Raw genomic sequence first — 19914 nt, 5'->3', positions numbered from 1 at the left:
TACTGACAAGATTTGCTTGACCATCTATATATTCCCTTTACTTTGCTAGTCAAAAGAAAAGACTGAAAATAATTTGAAGCTTCTATCGGGATGTTTGCTTAAATTAGTGGACACGTTTCCGGGCTAACCTGTAGGTAAGTACCAGAGTTCTGTCCATTTAGCATAAAAGCAATTTGAAGGATTGATTATCTAATTAAACATGATTAAACAAGACGAAACTATCAAATTAGCCTCCAGCTGCCTTGAGATATCTCCGTGTAATTATCTTTTGCAAAATGGATGCAAAATGTGGACCGTCACGACCTGCTGTCACGAGTGGCCCTTTTGTAGCATAATCAGATAAAATGCACCCTCGTTTCTCAATCTGCTGAGCTGGAGTAAAATACGTTGTTTTCTATTGGGATTTTTTCCTTACGCGAGACGCGGAGGTTACGCAATGCATAGTTTTTTCGGATAGGTACTTAGTAGGTATGTATTAGAAATATAATATTATCCTTTAGGGTATGATAAACGTAGTGGTTATTCTCTTTAGGTATGATACAGAATTGAGAGAAACAAGCAAAATCGGAAAAACCTTTAATAGCCAATTACATTATTGGACCGATCGATGTCTATTTTTCCTTCTTTATTTCTTGTTCAATATGTTCAACTGGGATGTCATAGTAGTTCAACAAAAGACGACAGGCGAGAGCTCTGCGAGAGTCCTTTGAAGAGCAGACCGATTGCCCGTGCTTCTTTTGGTCCTTCTGGTCGCCTGTACCCTGCGAACCAACAACGTGTCCTGTATGTCAGAGCTCTATCCCACTGTAACATCCCGTTATTTGCAACATCCAATTTAGCAGTTATCTATAGTGACGTCCACACGAGCATTCTGTTTGCAGTATCCCGCCAAAAACCGATGCATTCGAATTTTGATGGACGGTTTTGCCAGTACAAACTGGACGAGTCGTCCGGTGAAAAACAGGTTTTTTTTAAGTATTGGGAGTATTCCCACCAGCTTCATGATTTAAGTATTGGGAGTATTGGGAGTATTCCCACCAGCTTCCTGCGTACAGTCTTGTGCAGGATGTGCCCATTATGCTCATTCTCATGCATTGCTCTACCGCACGAGTGTTCCCACAGAACTGGGACTCAGTGTGAAAGAGCCCTCAGCTGTAGGGAATGCTCGCGGGATTGAATCTGCATGGCGAGAGTCGCATACTCCCGGTTCCAGGAATATTTTTGTACTTATAGAAAATTATAGATCCCAAGAGCACACCCTAATCAGCTGTTTTGTACGGTAAAAGGTCAGTCGTGGGAGCTGCGACAGTTCGAAGTACAACCATAAATAAAGACAGAGGTCCTGCTTCCACTGAGCTAAATTTTTCCCTTTTTCCTGGTAGGTATTACTGATGAGAAAAATGCGGTCGCGGTGAAAGGGCGTTGGGTGTTGGCTTCTACGGATGCACTAGCTCCAATTCCAATATTATATAATCTGTGCTCCAAGTGAACTTACCAGCTGTTTTGTAACTAGGGTTGAGGACACGCTTCAATTTTACTAGGGTTCTACTTTATATAGGCAAGTACCTACCTAAATTAGGTAAGTACGTGGTAAGTACACTTGTTTACCCCTTTAAAGTTATATTAATTAAGTATACGAGTATGAATGAATTAGACAGCTTACAAAAATTAATAATATTTATTATTCAATTAACGCTATCTAGTGTTAAATATACTATTATTCCAATTGACTGTTTTTAAAATAATCTAAATATATAATAACTGCCACATAAATAATAACATTAATAACACAAGAAGATACAGTCAGCAGCAGAAGTTGCTAAGCGGGCGGGGTGCTCAAAATGATCTTGACGCGACTTTATTGAAGAGAATAAGAGGGTATATCAAGGTAATTTTGAACACCTCGCCCGCATAGCAACTTCTGATGCTGACTGTACCTACATGAGAAATAGGTTTTATAAAACCAAGCAAAGTTTTCTCACTAGTATTGTAGAAAATATACTGATAAATATAGTTAATTGTTAGCAGTTAAGTCACTAAATAAGATTAATCAGTCAGGCTTGATGACGTCGACGTGGAATCCGCGCGCAGGTGGGCAAAAGCGGTGTCCTGAAATACGTCGGAATGAGCATTTAGGGCCCATTTAGACGATGCGAGAACTTGTATGCGAGTTTCATTACATTGCGGGTTTTGATCGGTCGGTTGAATTGGACGTAACCAACAGTCCGCAATGTAACTAAAATCGCATGCGAGTTCGCGCGCCGTCTATCCCAGTATCATGGCTGGAATGACTAAAAAGATGTCTGAACCTGAAGGTTTGGTGTCGCTCAATAGATTTTTCTTCTTAGAAAGCGATAATTAAATAGCTACCAACTTCAAATTTAATATAAGTACTAAGATAACTTTACGCGCCATTGCCAAACCAATAGATTGAGCAAATTTAAAAGAGTTGTAGAAAGTTTTTTTTGGTTTGAGTCCTTTTAGACCGGATAAAAGAGAACACTAAAGGATATCTAATCTAATACCTTTAAACGAGCAATTCTTGTTTATTTATATATTTATTTATTTATTTATATACAAGGTGTCCCAAGAAGTAGTGATATACTGAAGCTGGGAGGTAGAGGACCTAGAGGGCTATCTGAATATTCTGAATCACCCCCATGTATGTTCCGCGATTTTTCGTATTTTCGGAGTTATGATTTTTTTTAATTTTTCACCTATCGCCGAGTACGATGAGATTTTTATTTATGGTGACGTGAATTATTGCGGTAGATGCTTGATTTTTTTTGTGTGCTAAGCTGATAGATAGGCCAATTCAGTATGGTAACATTTACTATCGTTAGATCTTTGAATGGAATTAAAAAAAAATGTAATGCCAAGAAAGATAAAATTACCCAGTAAGTATGTTTTATTTTTTTAAGCGCCCTTGAAGTTGTGAACATACTGGGTAATTTTATCTTTCTTGGCATTAAATTTTTTTTAAATTCAATTTTTTTTTCCATTTCCATTCCTAGGTCTTATCTCTGGGAAAACGCGCATTTTCGAGTTTTTATATGTTTTCCGAACGAAGCTCGGTCACCCAGATATTGATTATTAATTTGATTTATATAGGTAGGAACTAGAACTTTGTTTGAAACAAAATACCTACAGCAGCACTTTAATGGGTCTCCGTTATTCATGGTGCATCTAAGAATATATTGCCATGTTTTAAGCCAGTTATTATGAATAACGGCTAGAAACTTAGAACATCAAAACTGCAAACCTTATAAAGACTTCACGGCAAAGGAATTCCAAAGTCTCATTGAAATAAGTCCCTAGTACTACTTTGTACTTTGGTATACCTAACTTTGCCGAAAAGATCCAGCGAATAATCAGAAACTTTAACATTAAGATCAATGTGTCGACTCTTTCAGGAAGATCTTTCGTCGCCTCTAGCTGTTGCGTTTGTACACGTATGTAGGTATCTACTCCACTTATAGAAGGCCGGTAGAGTAGAAGAACCCATGGTCTAATAAAACATGGTCTTCTCTTCCCAGAGTGTCACTTGCCTACGTCACAATAACATTGCCACTTTATTTCAACATAACATGTTACATGGGTACATTATATCTATGGTTAATAAGTTAATTTATTTCTTTATAATTTAATAATTTTATTTAATAATAATATTTAATATATAATATTTATTTTATCTTAAATTTTACAATAACACGTCATTTTTAATTATTCGTTAGCAATATCTTCCGATTCACGAAAGAAATTTCAGACGTTCGGGTAATTCTGTTTACACTACTGGCAACACAGGATAGCGCTGTCACATTTGACAATCCGCCATTTTGTCCCTGACCGACCGTCCTTGTCGAACGCGTGTTAATTGTTATTTCCTTCTCGCTCAGTGTCAGCAGTCGCAGTGTTTTCCAAACTTTTCACGTCGTAAGCTTCGTAATTAATGTTTTGTTACGAAAATGGTTGGCTGCTCTATTCGGAACTGTAAGAGTAGGAGTGAAAAGTGCAGTATAGATTTGTTTTATTTTACTATGTTTCTACATGAATAACTTAAAATTAATGCCGTTAAAATAATTTTCACTGTTGGTTAAAATTCTCCCACATTTTAAAGTTTGAGAACCTGTAAACAGCATGATGACGTAGGCAAGTGCCAGTTAGGTCATTCGCGAATCTCGGAATAGAGTACCAGGCGGAGTATATTATTATACCATGGAAGAACCGAAGATCTTCCTTTCTGACTGAGTCTGGGCGAAGCATACGAAGAAATACGAGAGTTATTATTTTCCTTGTGATGGTCGTCTCAACCAAAAATGTAAATTACCGTATGAATGATCACTTACTGAAACCTTGTCGTCAATCACCAAATGCAACTTGCTTCTAGAATAGGCAAAGCTTGGCTGGTTGGGCCCCGCTTTTGTCACCTCCTTATCCGGCTTCGTTTTGGGTGAGGACCACTCCTCGTAGAGGTCCGGTATGGGTCCCAGGGGCCTCATGGGATTGGTGCGGCAGTTATCCGTGATCCACTTCTGTTCGCGGGCGCAGGGCACCCTGAAAGCGCAATAAGAAACTTCAATCGTCTTCAAATAAAATTCTCTTAGTTTGGGAATTTAACCGAATATTAAGGGAATACTTTGTTCGGTTCTTCTTCGCAATAAGACTGCATATTCGACGTGCGAAAAAGTTTAAGAATTGAATAATTCTACCAAAAAATGTAGGGGCGAAGGGATATCGTCCCATAGAAAATTTGAATTTCGCGCCTTATTTTACTGACAAGATTTGCTTGACCAGCTATACCTATTATTAAATGTATTAAAGCTTCGTGGAACGTTTAAATGCGGCTTTAACATTTACTCCATTTACTAGTTGCTTTTTGAAGAAAATCATCGTACGCCTGGGTGCAAAGAAAATCAAAGGTGTTGCGTTATGTGACAAATGTACTTACTTAGGTTAAAATTTTGGCACGAAAGTAAAATGAAAATTGTAGGTACTGCATGGAGTAAGATTCAAACTTAAGACTGCTAGCATAGCATCAGGCTAGCATCATTTCACTCAACGCGGTGATGTTGAGTGACAGAATATTACTTATTATAAATTTTAATATCGCTATAATATACCAGACGTTTCTTTTTAGTGCAAGCAATAACTCAACAGTATCCAACAGAAGAGTAATAACTCACAATTACTGCACAGCAAAATGCTTAATTAGGGCGAAACGGGCACCAAATTCCGCATAATTTTATCACATAAGTAACTTTCCGGACCCGCGAGCTTCACTTTTCCCCCGAGACCACAGATAAGGGATGTAATTTATATTAATTACCGAACAATCGGTTTATAAACCAGTTTAAATGTGACCTCCAACTAAATATCATCATGTCAGTGAAATAAAACATGATAGCGCCTGGATGTTAGTTGAATTGTCTTTACAGCGAGGTCTTATATTAAACGAAGTATAAGGGTCGGCATGTAATGTGGTAGCACATGATATGCAAACGTCCATAACCTATACTAAAATGTCTTACCGTCAGTTATGTTAACCGGGCCGTTTGTCTTGATGCTAATAAAGATCTTGCTGAACTAAGTTTGCCCCAATGATCTCTAGAATCACAGTCCCACAGTCCCTTACTCGTTCAACGTATTTCAACAAATGGTCTACCTTGTAAAAAGCTTTTTATCTGATTGCCATTCTAGAACTTTTTGACTTCGTCGATCATCCTATTTACAAGCACTAATGCCATACTCACAATGTAATCACTAATGGCTCCTTTACACGATGGGCCAGCGCGCCGGTCACTCCAAGGGACGCATTTATGCGTTAGAGGGAGCAAGTGATATTGCTACCTATCTCATTCTAGCGTATGGCTGCGTCCCTTGGAGTGGCCGGCGCTGGACCATCGTGTAGAGGAGCCATAATAGTATAAAACAAAGTGGCTTCCCGCTGTCTGTCTGTCTGTTTGTATGTATGCTTAGATCTTTAAAACTATACGCAACGGATTTTGATGAGATTTTTTTAATAGATAGAGTGATTTAAGAGGAAGGTTTATGTATAACTTGTTAACCCCTGCGAAGCCGGGCCGGGTCGCTAGTAAAAAATAAAATAGCACTTGTTTGTTCACGAGAAAAAAACTAGTAAGTAGTATAGTAGGTAATCATAGCGAGTGATGTTAAGCAACAGGAATGACTGCTGAGATAACGCGACCTCTACCCGACTCCGTTTTGACAGATTTCGCCCGTGATATATTATCTATATATACCTACTTATATATGTACTTACAGATTCCTATAGGTACATAGTATGGTATATCAGCCTATATGTAGTTGGCTACGGCGAGGGTGGTATAATTATAAGTCACAACTAAAAAATGTGCTCCTATACCCTTCACAGAAGAGGCAACTTTTATACCTACGCTACGTACATCAGAGATGTGACTTATTTGAAATACTTGTATTTAAAATGCAAATACTAAATGCAAAATACCTATTTTGTATTTTGTATTTAAATACCTTTTGAAGAAAACTATTTTGTATTTTATTTGAAATAGTTTTTGGGACCTATTTTCTATTTTCAAAATACAAAATACTTTATAGTAGGTAATGTAGGTAGGAGTTACAATCTCTTCTGATGTTACAATCCTGGCAACTCTCTCATACTGTTGAATCTGTTTAGTAACGTCGCACATGACCACAAGCGTAGCGAGTGGTTAAAAAAGTGGAATCTTGAGTGTTGCGAGGGTTTCAAGGTACGAGAGGAGAACAAACTTTTCTGCCCTGATGAAACTTTTTTGCACAAACGAGACGTTTTCATCACACTAACGAGAGGCATTATACTAGCTGTAAAACATTACAAATCTAAATTAATGCTTTTAAAAATTGTCCGTTATAAACCATCATCCATCCATCCTTCCGGTTAATATGAGCAAACAACTAGAAATTTGCACTTAGAGGACTGATTGACACACTGTTTTCAAAGAATGAAGAGAGTCTTTTCAATTCGGATATTTTGAGTAATACTTTTTAATTCAGACGAGGTATTCACTATTCAGAGTACCTTTTATCGCAAAGTATTTGTATTTTTAAAAAGTATTTTGAAAATACCTATTTCGTATTTTGTATTTTAAATACAAATTCAAAAACTATTTTGTATTTTGCATTTGAAATAGTATATCAAGGAAGTATTTGTATTTTGTATTTAAATACTTTTTATAAAGTATTTTTCACATCTCTGACGTACATATATTTTGTTCGTAGATATGGTCTGGTAAACACAACTTGTCATTTTGCAGTCAGTAAGAACCAGAAAAATTATATTCATTCCTTTCTTTTGGGTGTTAATTAGTACTAGTGTAAGACAAAGACAATATGATTCTCTGTGTCTATGTGTGAAATGAGACAGTCCTGGGCCAAACTATATATGTAACTCCCCAAATCGGTATAGGTTAGGCTAAGGCGCTCACAAATATCTGAAGTTCAGATTCTGAACACGCCCCTATTGTCAGGGCGTTAGAGTGCGTGTTCAGATATTTGTGAACATCCTGGCCGCTACGATATATCTGATGGCGACTGCATGTACATCTGGTCGCCCGACGGTTGGGTTGGGTTCGGGAGTGTCAACATATTTGGCATTTTTAAATGATCCTATCGATACAAACCTAACAATCCGAGTTAGGTCTTCCGCCGAGAACACAATTTTGCTGTCCGGGTTGTAAAAGCCATCGCCCGTGTCATAAAATCCTGGTGGGATTTTGCGAGTCGGCTGTTCTGCCGTGAGGTACGAGCGACCTGCCGGCTCCAGTCCTTCGTCTATCTCTATTGTGTACCTGCGGGAAAACAGAAATAGGTATATAGCATAGAAGGTAAGGTAGGATCCTATAGAAGTGTTATACGCTTGCCTCCGTAAGGGACAAAACATACGCAATGCGACACTCTGATTGGTCGAATTTATTTGTTGCCCACCATATTCCATAGGTACTAATTTATGGTGGGGAATAAAAAAAATGTGAGACTGTGGCAAGGACAAACAATAATAGCGCTTTCGCTGCTACTCCTACTGAAAGATACATAATATAAGACCATCCCGTTCGGTAATTTCCCTCACCCCTCAAGCCTGGTACAGTAAATATACTAGGTTCATGGTATATAGGTATAATAATTGCCAGTGATTGAGGGTTTTCATCCAATCCTTTACTTAGGGTTATCATCATCTTTCAAGCGATGGCCCCGTACTGCGACGAAGTCCGCGTTGCTGTTTTTCTTCCTTCAGGGTTATGAAGAGGAAAATATCGTGGGAAAGTACCAACTCCATCAATAAGGCTCTCCGGGTTAGAAGGTCAAATGGCTGTTGCTCTTGTAAAACCTTTGGCCGAGCCAAGTTTCGAAAGAGCTATGATGAGGAGGCATATCATAGGTAAATATAGGTACATGACACAGTAAATGAAAATTTACATTCGATTCCTTCTTCAGGGATATATAGAGAAATCAAATTCAAAATCTGGGTGTATTTTATTAGTAAAGTATTCGCAGTGAACATACAGACTACCTACACGTACTCGCTATCGAATAAAAGAGCTACATATACATATCAAAATTTGGCAGTTCGCCCGCGTTGGCAACGTCGCTACTTTTCACAAAAGTGGCCACATGGTAGACTTTTCGAATTTGCTTCCTATACAGTTATCATTTGATTTGCATATTTCGATTTGAGATAAGCAAGAATACGATTAAGCTGCCAACATGAAAGTAATATTTGAGTTTTGTTGACATGTTTATTTCTTTCGTGGACATAAACTTCGCATATTTACAATTACAGTCTCAACAAAGTTATAAACGTAACGGTACTCGCTTCTTGTTAATTATTCAATATCTGATGATAAAAGTTGGTTCTTCTGATTGTGATCTTAATGACAAAAATCGCCAATCAGCATGTTTGGTCCCCCAGTTTAGGGGTCCCGTAAAAAAGGGTATTGTGAATATAAGAGGAAATTATATCAAGAAAATTAAGAAAATCCTATATGTGAGATACGTTTATTGACTTACAATTTTCTAACTAGTTTAACTGTAGGCAGGGATATCTTCCTTTCCTTTTTTGGAACTAATAATTTAGATCTTTAATTTATGTTGTTGTCTTAATGAGAGAAGAAAATTACATTAAAAAAAAAAAACGGGTTGCGCTCCGGGAGTGCCGACAGAAGTGAAAACTCAATGACTAGTCCTAAATGTCTGCAGCACTAATGCTGGTCAAGCAAATCTTGTCAGTAAAAAAAGGCGCGAAATTCAAATTTTCTATGAGACGATATCCCTTCGCGCCTACATTTTTCAAATTTGCCGCCTTTTTCTACTGTCAAGATCTGGTTGACCAAGTATATGTATAATTGACCCATCCTCCTTTCTATTGAAAAACTTTAGTTCCGAAATTGCTGGTCAGTGAGCTTGTTTAACATTCGAAATTCAAATTTGTAGCGTTAATTGTTTAAAATTCGAATAGAAATTGTAAAGTTACCTTGCAGACCTCGCATCTAAATATATTTGGTCATGATATTTTGAGTTTTATTCACCAGTACTTATAGAGTTCACTTTTATTAATTAGCGATTTCATCAAGATATAGCTTTATTGAATTATATTAGAGTGATATAATATTAGAATGTAACTGTGAGATCCTCGTATTTCAGCCCGTACAAGATTAGAACCTTTTTCATGTAATGTCATTGAGTTTTTCTTTATTGATTTAAATGCCATCTAAATGAGTGGCCATCTAAATCTTACGGTCACGTGATCGCCTTACGCTGTCTCGAGTTTATCATTTTTTCCCCACCTCAAAAAGTGCCCAGCGCCGCTAAAGAAGTTCTCACTTCAAAAAAAAAATGACAGTGTTCACTATTGGGTCACCATGTTTTTCGGACCCTCATTCCCATCCAAAATAACCCCGAAGGCAGACAGGTAACGCTCGTCTCAAGCTATAATTTAACGCAAAACGAGCAAAGAAATGTTCAATGTTTTGCGGCTTAATTCATATCCGTCCATGAGCGAACAGAATGGCGTGTAATTTTCGGACCAAGTTCGCGTTCTACAAATGCGCCGGAGGAATAATAAAGATGGATCACTTGTTTTATGCGAATTATAATGAAATTCTCACATATATACGCCTATTTAGAAGCAGCTAACGTTTTAGGTATCGTTTGTCATTGTCATACTATTATGATTAGGTTTGTCAACATTTTTTACGTCGTCTCCGTATAGGTAAATAGTACCTAATATATATTAATTTGCTCAACATTGCCAAACATTACCTGGCTTGAAAAAAGTGATTCTTGAGGATATTACATTTTCCAGTACGTTATTGCCATTACCAAAAACTTTCGACCGCGTTGTTGCCATTTTCAAAAACTTTCTAACTAGTGATAACTAGTTAGACGAAATATCGTTTTTCGTTACAATGGTATTAATTTCCAAATGTTTAAAACATATTACTTTTGAATTGAAATTACGAGTGGCTAAGCTGGTTATCATAAAACAGCTGTGTTTAGGCTATTTGCATTATTCTCGTTTAGCAAAAAGCTCTCTCCGCGAGTACCTAATAGTTAAGGTTTTAAGTAACAAAAAAAGGTCGAACCTTTTTTTGCTTGATTAAAGCATGAAACTTGGCACAGTTGTTCCTTATATCAAAATAAGCCGATTAAGATCGGTAGCCCGAGGGACCCACCGCTTAAGCCCGAGAGGGGGGGGGGGTCAAGTAGCGCCCCGCCCGGCTTCATTATAAAAATTCTAACAGGCCCCGTTTAGCTAATAGGTCATATTTGGTATCAATTTCGGATAAATCAATAACGTAGAATTCATGTCTGGTATAAAAAATTGCAATTTGTTGAAAAAAATAATAAAAAAACACAAAAAATCTAATTTTTTAAGTGTAATTTTTGTTTTTTATTTATTGTCAAAATTAAACTGCTTGGTTTTTCTACATACAAAAAATATGACGATAAAGACTATTTAATGTAGATTTTAAAAACATAACTTTTACTTACCTTTATGAAAAAGAAATTGCATTAAAAAACATATATCGTCCCGCGCCGGTGAATATCTTGTTACCGACATAGGCATCGATATAGACAACATCCGAAGTACACACTCTGGAGACCGACTAAATGTGTTGTTTATTATTGTAGATCATATATTAAAGATAGAAAGCCGTACATAATATTTTATTAGAAAACAAATGTGTCGTTAAGTGAAAAAAGGGACCTTGGAAAAATTTATCATAGAGCCTCTCTTTTGTATAGAAGCATAGTTAATTTCAACCACTCCATGGACTTCATGGTCCCTGTTCTCAATGAATAAGAAGTAAACTGTAAGTATTATTTAATCTACTTACTTATTACATTATAGAATAATTTGCCAGTAACTGGCCGCTTTAATAACTAGCCGCTCTAAACTAAAAATGAATTCTATTCACCTATAAACAGAATTCATTTTAGTATAAGGTTCCAAAAACTGGCCAGCTTTCAATAACTGGCCACTGGCTAGCCTAAAATGAATTTTTGGTTTTGGGTGGCCAGTTACTGGCGAATTACCCTACCACACTTTAATTTTGCGTCTTGTGTCGTAATAGAGTTCCTTCCCCAGACACATAAATGCGTACATTTCATCATTCATGTAATTGCATCGCGTTTTTTATTCCGGTTTGCATTTACTTCTGGTCAGTTTCAACCATATTCTGACCAAAGCAGGTGTCAGACCAGTGTGGAACCCGTCGTCTGCTTCTTGCTTCCATTCCCAAGAAGTCTGACGGACTGAGCAAGTTTGACGACGAACTAACGTCTGAACCTAAACATCAACCCCTTGGTACACTGCGCGTAATAGGGCATTTATATGGCTCCCTTTTGTTAGAAGTAGGTATACATTATGGAATTTAATAATAAAATAATGTAGGAGTGACTTAATCTCATAGAACAGGTATAACATTATACAACTTTTCATTTCAATATCCCGGTATAACTTGCCTTCTTCAATATTGCACTTATTACCGATCATATAATAACATTTTAGTATTTTAGGGGAATGCTTTTAGCCACTGCTATTGCTCCATCTTGTAAGAGTTTGAATCCTTGTAGTGGTTTGGTTGAACTCTGAACAGATTCCATGCTTCGAATTCACTTTTTCTCCCCTTTCCACTGAATGCTCGAAACAGGGGTAAGACTTCCGCTCTTTTAGGGTAAATAAAAGATAGTTTACTTAGCTTATAGAATAGATAATTTTATTAGCTTAAAATATAATTCCCTGACCTGGATGCAATGGTGTGTCATGTGATATAATTGTGTTTTCCACTGTGTCAACGTGAGCCCACAATTCCTGTAGTGGGGGAAATATTCGTACGCATGAATCTAGTCTAGATGCTATGACTACGTTCGTGTCTACTGTGCGTATCAATACCTTGCAATGACTGTTTTACAGCATCTGCAACTAGGGCCATCATATTAAATGAATCGGACTTTTCATGGTTCTTGGAGTATTCGGAATCTCACGAGGAACATTACTTGTGACATGTTTCTCTACACAATTTCGCGATGGCATAAATAAGGACTTTTAACTCTTCGAAGTTTTGTCAACACAGTGTCTCAAAATGATTTACCTAGTGGTAAAGAAATGAGTTTCACTAAAAGATCAGTGGTTATAAGTGAAGCTTACCGTCATGGTAAATTAAACTCTAATTTATTTCTATCGGGCCCTGAAAAACCAGGAGTCGTACTCGTATTCCAAGCATTCTCTCGATCGACCTTGTAATACTGTAAGCTCAATAAGACTTGTGATGTGGGTACTACATGATATATATCATATATATTTGATACATACACTCAAAACATCCATAGGTAATTCAGGAACAAGTATTCACGATAAACAGACAAATAAATGCCTTCTAGAATTTGAACCCGGGTTCCCCATTTAATATAAGGTGTATAAAAGTGAGATCTAAGCATGGACCCTTTTTAGCCTGGCCGATGCAAGGATTCAAGCTCCTACAGGATGGAGCAATAGCAGTAAATAAATAGCATTCGCCAAAACTTTATTATAGGTACCTTTATATGATGATAGGTGAAATAACCTTGTAAAGCAAAGTAAAGTGATACTTACAGATAAAGCCGTTGCTAAATAATGAAAAAATGCCCGAAATGATTCTTTACATGAATCGACTACTGAAATAGAAGCAGCCTTATCAGGATAGGATTATATGTTTGGGGTCAGACTTTAGTTCCTCTTTAAACTTGCTCAGTCCATCTTCTTGGGAATGAAAGCAAGGAGCAGACGACTGTTTCCAAACTGTTCTGACAACCCTTCTGTGGCCAGAATATAGTTGAAACTGACATATATACGTGAATGACGAAATGTACCCATTCATGTGTCGGGGGAAGGAACTGTATTAATACACAAGACGCAAAATTAAAGTGTGGTATAATGTAATAAGCTAATAAGCAAGTATATTAAAGAATACTTACAGTTTACTTCTTATTAATTGAGAACAGGGACCATGGAGTCCATGGAGTGGTTGGCACTAACTAAATACGAGTATGCTTCTATACAAACACGAGGCTGGCTGTGATAATTTTTTTAAGGTCCCTTTTTCACTGAACGACACATTAAAAAAAATTTTACGCTTTTCTATCTTTATAATAGAATCTACAACAATAAACAATACATTTAATCGGTCTCCAGAGTGTACACTTCGGATGTTGTCTATATCGATGCCGATGTCGGTAAAAAGATATTCACCGGCGCGAGACGATATAAGTTTTTTTTATGCAATTTCCTTTTAATAAAGGTTAGTAAAAGTTATGTTTTTAAAATCTGCATTAAATAGGCTTTATTTTCATATTTTTTTTATGTAGAAAAACCAAGCAGTTTAATTTTGACAATAAATAAAGAACAAAAATTACACTTGAAGAATTAGATTTTTTGTGTTTTTTTATTATTTTTTTCATCAAATTGCAATTTTTTATACCAGAAATGAATTCTACGTTATTTATTTATCCGAAATTGATACCAAATATGACCTATTAGCTAAACGGGGCCTGTTAGAATTTTTAGAATGAAGCCGGGCGGGGCGCTACTTGACCCCCCCCCCCTCTCGGGCTTAAGCGGGGGCTCCCTCGGGCTACCGATCTTAATCGGCTTATTTTGATATAAGGAACAACTGTGCCAAGTTTCATGCTTTAATCAAGCAAAAAAAGGTCATTTCACTTAACACCCTCACTATAAGTAATAACTAGTAATGAGTATCAGGCGTTTTGTTACGCCTAATGGCCGAGTCGCTACACAATAGGAATATTATTTGTTGGTGATAACTTGATAAGTTTTAGCTATTTTTTAAACTACGTAAAAATATTATTTATTTTACTTTAATTGATGAATACTACTTATTTTAATGAATTGTAATTCAATTGAAATAGACCTAATTATAAGTATTACTCACCCTTTTGACATGTAAAGTGTGTAATTTTATGTAGGTATAAAGGAATATGAATATTAGGCGTACGTAAAACCTTTTACCCGCTACATCGTCTAAGTAAATTAATGATTTCCAATATAACCTTCCTATATCCTTTCCTAATCAGTGTTACTTGCGCTTTTGTAAGTAAGTATACTATATTTGAATTTATCAAAGTTTTTACTGATCTAAAAATGTCTATTGGCAAGCCACAGAATTACAGAACAGCGTCAAAGTAAAGTGCACACCGATTTGTGAAACGTACTCGCCATCAGATATATAGGAGCGGCCAAGGTGCTCACATATATCTGAACACACACTCTAACGCCCAGACAATAGAGGCGTGTTCAGATATTTGTGAGCGCCTTAGCCGCTCCGATTTATCTGATGGCGACTTTATCAAAAGCCAAATGCAGCAGCCCCCAGAGCCCACTAACTCCAAACCAGAGCGTGTAGACCTAGATTAATCTCATTACCAATGAGATTCAATTTAGAAAATGTTCCGCGCAAAAGCGGCACTTTTGGGACTCGCGCTGTGATCATAGGTATAATTGGTAGCGAGAATAGGTGAAGTTTTGGAAAAACGTTATGTTACGTTTTAAAGCAAAGCCTAGAATAGATTATAGGAGACCGTGGTAGTTTTATACTTTACTAGCTGTTGCCCGCGACTTCGTACGCGTGGATTTGTATATTGGTGGTTATATATTCTACATTAGCTTAGAACATTATGCAGCAAAATATTGCAGTAGGACGGTTAATCATTTGTTAATTATTAATATTATACAACGCATGAGACTTGTCACTCACAACCTACGAAGTTTCTAGCCCCTAACTAAATAAAATTGTTCTCGACATAATCCCTCTCAACCCCCTTAGAAGATTTTCATGTCCTCTATTTAATAAAACCTACTACCGAACTACCTATTTACGAAGTTTGAAGTAAATAAAATTTGAACCCTATATAAACTTTCAACCCCTTTTTGACCATTTTAGGGGATGAATTTTTAAAAACGCTGAAATGACTTTTCTTGTATTCTAATAATATGCCTCTGTACAAAGATTCAAGCTCCGTTCTCACAAAACTGTTTGAACTCCACACAAACCACCACCTGAGATATAAATTTTCAAAAACGCTGATTTTTTTTTTCCGTTTTAAAATAATACCTTTTTATGAATTTTCAAGTTCCTAGCTTAAAATAAAATTTGAACCCCGTACAAACTTTCAACCCCTTTTTAAACCTGTTAGAGGATGAATTTTACAAAACGCTGAAATTACTTGTATTGTCTTCTAATAATATCCCCAAATACAAAGATTCAAGTCCCGCGCTTGAAAAAATGTTTGATATCCATACAAACTTTCAACCCTTTTTTCACCACCTTAGGGAATGAATTTTCAAAAACGCTGAAATTAGTTTTCTTGTATTTAAATTTAATATCTATTTGCAAAGTTTCAAGTTCCTAGCTTAAAATGAAATTTGCACCCCAAGACGAACTTTCATCCCCTTTTTAACCCCCTTAGGGGTTGAATTTCCAAAAAACGTCGCAATTACTTTATTTTGTGATCGGCTATTATGCCTTTCTAAGAAGTTTCAAAGCATTTGTAATGGATTCAAATTTTCAACCCCTTTTTAACCCTGTTAGGGGATGAATTTTACAAAACGCTGAAATTGCTTTTCCTGTCTTTTAATAATATCCCCAAATACAAAGATTCAAGTTCCGCGCTCGAAAAAATGTTTGATATCCATACAAACTTTCAACCCCTTTATCATCACCTTAGGGGATGAATTTTCAAAAACGCTGAAATTAGTTTTATTGTGTTTAAATTTAATATCTTTTTGCAAATTTTCAAGTTTCTAACCAATATAAGATTTGCACCCCAAGACGAACTTTCATCCCATTTTTAACTCCCTTAGGGGTTGAATTTCCAAAAACGTTGCAATTACTTTATTTTGTAATCGGCTATTATGCCTTTCTAAGAAGTTTCAAAGCATTTGTAATGGATTCAAACTTTCAACCCCTGTTTAACCCTGTTAGGGGATGAATTTTACAAAACGCTGAAATTACTTTTCCTGTATTTTAATAATATCCCCAAATACAAAGATTCAAGTCCTGCGTTCGAAAAAATGTTTGATATCCTTACAAACTTTCAACCCCTTTTTCACCACATTAGGGGATGAATATTCAAAAACGCTGAAATTAGTTTTATTGTATTTTAATAACATATATTTTTACGAAGTTTCAAGTTCCTAGCTTAAAATAAAATTTGAACTCCATACAAACTTTCAACCCCTTTTTAACCCTGTTAGGGGATTAATTTTACAAAACACTGAAATAACTTGTCCTGTCTTCTAATAATATCATCAAATACAAAGATTCAAGTCCCGCACTCTCAAAAATATTTGATATCCGTACAAATTTTCAACCCCATGTTTTACCACCTTGGGGGATGATTTTTTAAAAACGCTGAAATTTGTTTTCTTGTATCTTAATTTAATACCTTTTTGCAAAGTTTCAAGTTCCTAGCTTAAAATAAAATTTGCACCCTAAGACGAACTTTCATCCCCTTTTTAACCCCCTTAGGGGTTGAATTTCCAAAAACGTTGCAATTACTTTTTTTTGTAATCGGCTATTATGCCTTTCTAAGAAGTTTCAAAGCATTTGTAATGGATTCAAACTTTCAACCCCTGTTTAACCCTGTTAGGGGATGAATTTTACAAAACGCTGAAATTACTTTTCCTGTATTTTAATAATATCCCCAAATACAAAGATTCAAGTCCCGCACTCTCAAAAATATTTGATCTCCGTACAAATTTTCAACCCCTTTTTTACCACCTTGGGGGATGAATTTTTAAAAACGCTGAAATTAGTTTTCTTGTTTTTTAATTTAATACCTTTTTACGAAGTTTCAAGGTCCTAGCTTAAAATAAAATTTGCACCCCAGGACAAAGTTTCATCCCCTTTTTTACCCCCTTAGGGGTTGAATTACCTAAAACGTCGCAATTACTTTTTTTTGTCATCGGCTATTATGCCTTTCTAAGAAGTTTCAAAGCATTTGTAATGGATTCAAATTTTCAACCCCTTTTTAACCCTGTTAGGGGATGAATTTTCAAAAACGCTGAAATTACTTTTCCCGTCTTATAATAATATCCCCATATACAAAGTTTCAAGTTCAACACTCACAAAAATATTTGATCTCCATACAAACTTTCAACCCCTTTTTCACCACCTTGGGGGATGAATTTTTAAAAACGCTGAAATTAGTTTTCTTGTTTTTTAATTTAATACCTTTTTACGAAGTTTCAAGGTCCTAGCTTAAAATAAAATTTGCACCCCAGGACAAAGTTTCATCCCCTTTTTTACCCCCTTAGGGGTTGAATTACCTAAAACGTCGCAATTACTTTTTTTTGTCATCGGCTATTATGCCTTTCTAAGAAGTTTCAAAGCATTTGTAATGGATTCAAATTTTCAACCCCTTTTTAATCCTGTTAGGGGATGAATTTTCCAAAACGCTGAAATTACTTTTCCCGTCTTATAATAATATCCCCATATACAAAGTTTCAAGTTCAACACTCACAAAAATATTTGATCTCCATACAAACTTTCAACCCCTTTTTCACCACCTTGGGGGATAAATTTTCGAAAACGCAGAAATTAGTTTTCTTGTTTTTTAATATAGTACATTTTTACAAAGTTTCAAATTCCTAGCTTAAAATAAAACTTGCACCCCATACAACCTTTCATCCCCTTTTTAACCCCCCTAGGGGTTGAATTTTTCAAAATCGCTTCTTATCTCTTGTACACTTTATAAATTCAACCTAGTGTGCAAATTTCAACTTTCTAGCTTTTGTAGTTTCGGCTCTGCGTTGATGAATCAGTCAGTCAGTCAGTCAGTCAGTCAGTCAGTCAGGACACTTGCAATTATATATATAGATTAGATTCTGCCCGCGACTTCGTCTGCGTGGAAAGTGACTAAAAACTATCCTACGTTCCTCAAACTATATCCATACAAAAATGTCATACTATCATAGAGGTATAATTGTATTAGGGATGTAACGATACATGATTTTGCCGATACGATACCGATACCGATATTTAAAGTAAATAATCGGCGATACCGATACCGATACCGATATCGATAGCCTGGTAGTTAGTTAGTAAATCAAATAAATAAAGAATTATATCCTTTATATTATATGCTTGATTTTAAGAAGTGTGAAAAACTGATAAATAAAAATAAAGAAAAATATAATCCTATTAGCAAAATAGCACGATTATAGCAGCTTCACTGTTACGTTGAGTAAGTAATATTATCGTAGTAAAACTTACGTAAGTTTTCACATATCAAGTTAAAATTGAGGTGAAGAATATTCTTGCCCAATAAAATACCTTACTGTGGGTTGTTTACATTTTGTTTAGGGAGTGCTCCCGGTACTGGTTTTCTATACAAATACAGTACCGGAACCGGGAAATTCCCGGTTCTCGCCATATAAACTCAGTACCGGGAGCATTTCCTAATCTTGTTATGATATCGGGAGTATTTAAATCGGCGATACCGATATATCGGCGATACCGATATATCGGCCTGCCGATTATATCGGCCGATATATCGTATCGGTATCGGTATCGTTACATCCCTAAATTGTATATATACTCTAGCCGTCTGGGAACACCAATGTCCTCTTCACCATCTCCCCGTGCACCCATTTGCCAAATATGACTATTAGTATAACAACTACTTCCAGTGTTTCCTATAACCTTACCTTACCTCCTGTATGGCATCCTGCAGTACGGCCAGTCAGCCTCAGCATACTCCAGCCCGTCTGGGAACACCAATGTCCTCTCTACCAACTCCCCGCGCACCCATTTGCCGAATATGACTATTAGTATAACTACTTCCAGTGTTTCCTATAACCTTACCTCCTGTCTGGCATCCTGCAGTACGGCCAGTCAGTCTCAGCATACTCCAGCCCGTCTGGGAACACCAATGTTCTCTCCACTAACTCCCCGCGCACCCATTTGCCAAATATCACGGTTCCGCACGGGTATCGGAGTTCGCCTCGACCGTGGAACGTTCCGTCGTCGAATTCGCCTTCGTATATTACTCCTTGAAAATGAAAAAATTAAGACATTTAGTCGATATAACAATGGTAGATAAGTATGAAGTGAAACATCGTCGATTGCAAGCAAAGTGAGACAACTGTCGAAAATTACAATGAAAACATCGCAAACTTTTTAGCATTTTGTGGTAAAATATAAATTCATTCATATCCACGGTAGATATGAGCGCCGATATGCATATAGCCGGCGGCGGCGCGCCGGTCAAAATAGGTCGGCGGCGGCGGCGAATCGGCGGCGTGGCCTTGAAACACCTTCGATTAATGAAAAAAGAATTCAAACCAAAATTTTACCGAAAAAACATGTTTTTGCTGTAAGAAAG

The 19914-nt window shown here is 36.5% G+C and overlaps 1 protein-coding gene across 1 annotated transcript in view; it reads right to left on the bottom strand.

Annotated features, from left to right (window-relative positions):
• Positions 1-2029: 2029 nt before the first annotated feature.
• LOC134651670 (MORN repeat-containing protein 5-like) overlaps positions 2030-19914 on the bottom strand; it is a 32372-nt gene continuing 14487 nt past the window's right edge. The window contains exons 6-8 of the mRNA XM_063506769.1: positions 7656-7823; positions 4347-4554; positions 2030-2109 (exon numbers count right to left, since the gene is read on the bottom strand). Of these exons, the coding sequence (XP_063362839.1) occupies positions 2047-2109; positions 4347-4554; positions 7656-7823 (439 nt within the window). The 3' untranslated portion in view covers positions 2030-2046. The remainder of the gene's footprint in view (positions 2110-4346; positions 4555-7655; positions 7824-19914) is intronic.

The sequence above is a fragment of the Cydia amplana genome, chromosome 10 (genome assembly GCF_948474715.1).
Source record: "Cydia amplana chromosome 10, ilCydAmpl1.1, whole genome shotgun sequence".
Classification (NCBI taxonomy): Eukaryota; Metazoa; Arthropoda; class Insecta; order Lepidoptera; family Tortricidae; genus Cydia; species Cydia amplana.
Note: the sequence above shows the minus strand (reverse complement) of the source record. Positions and strands in the feature narration are given on the sequence as shown.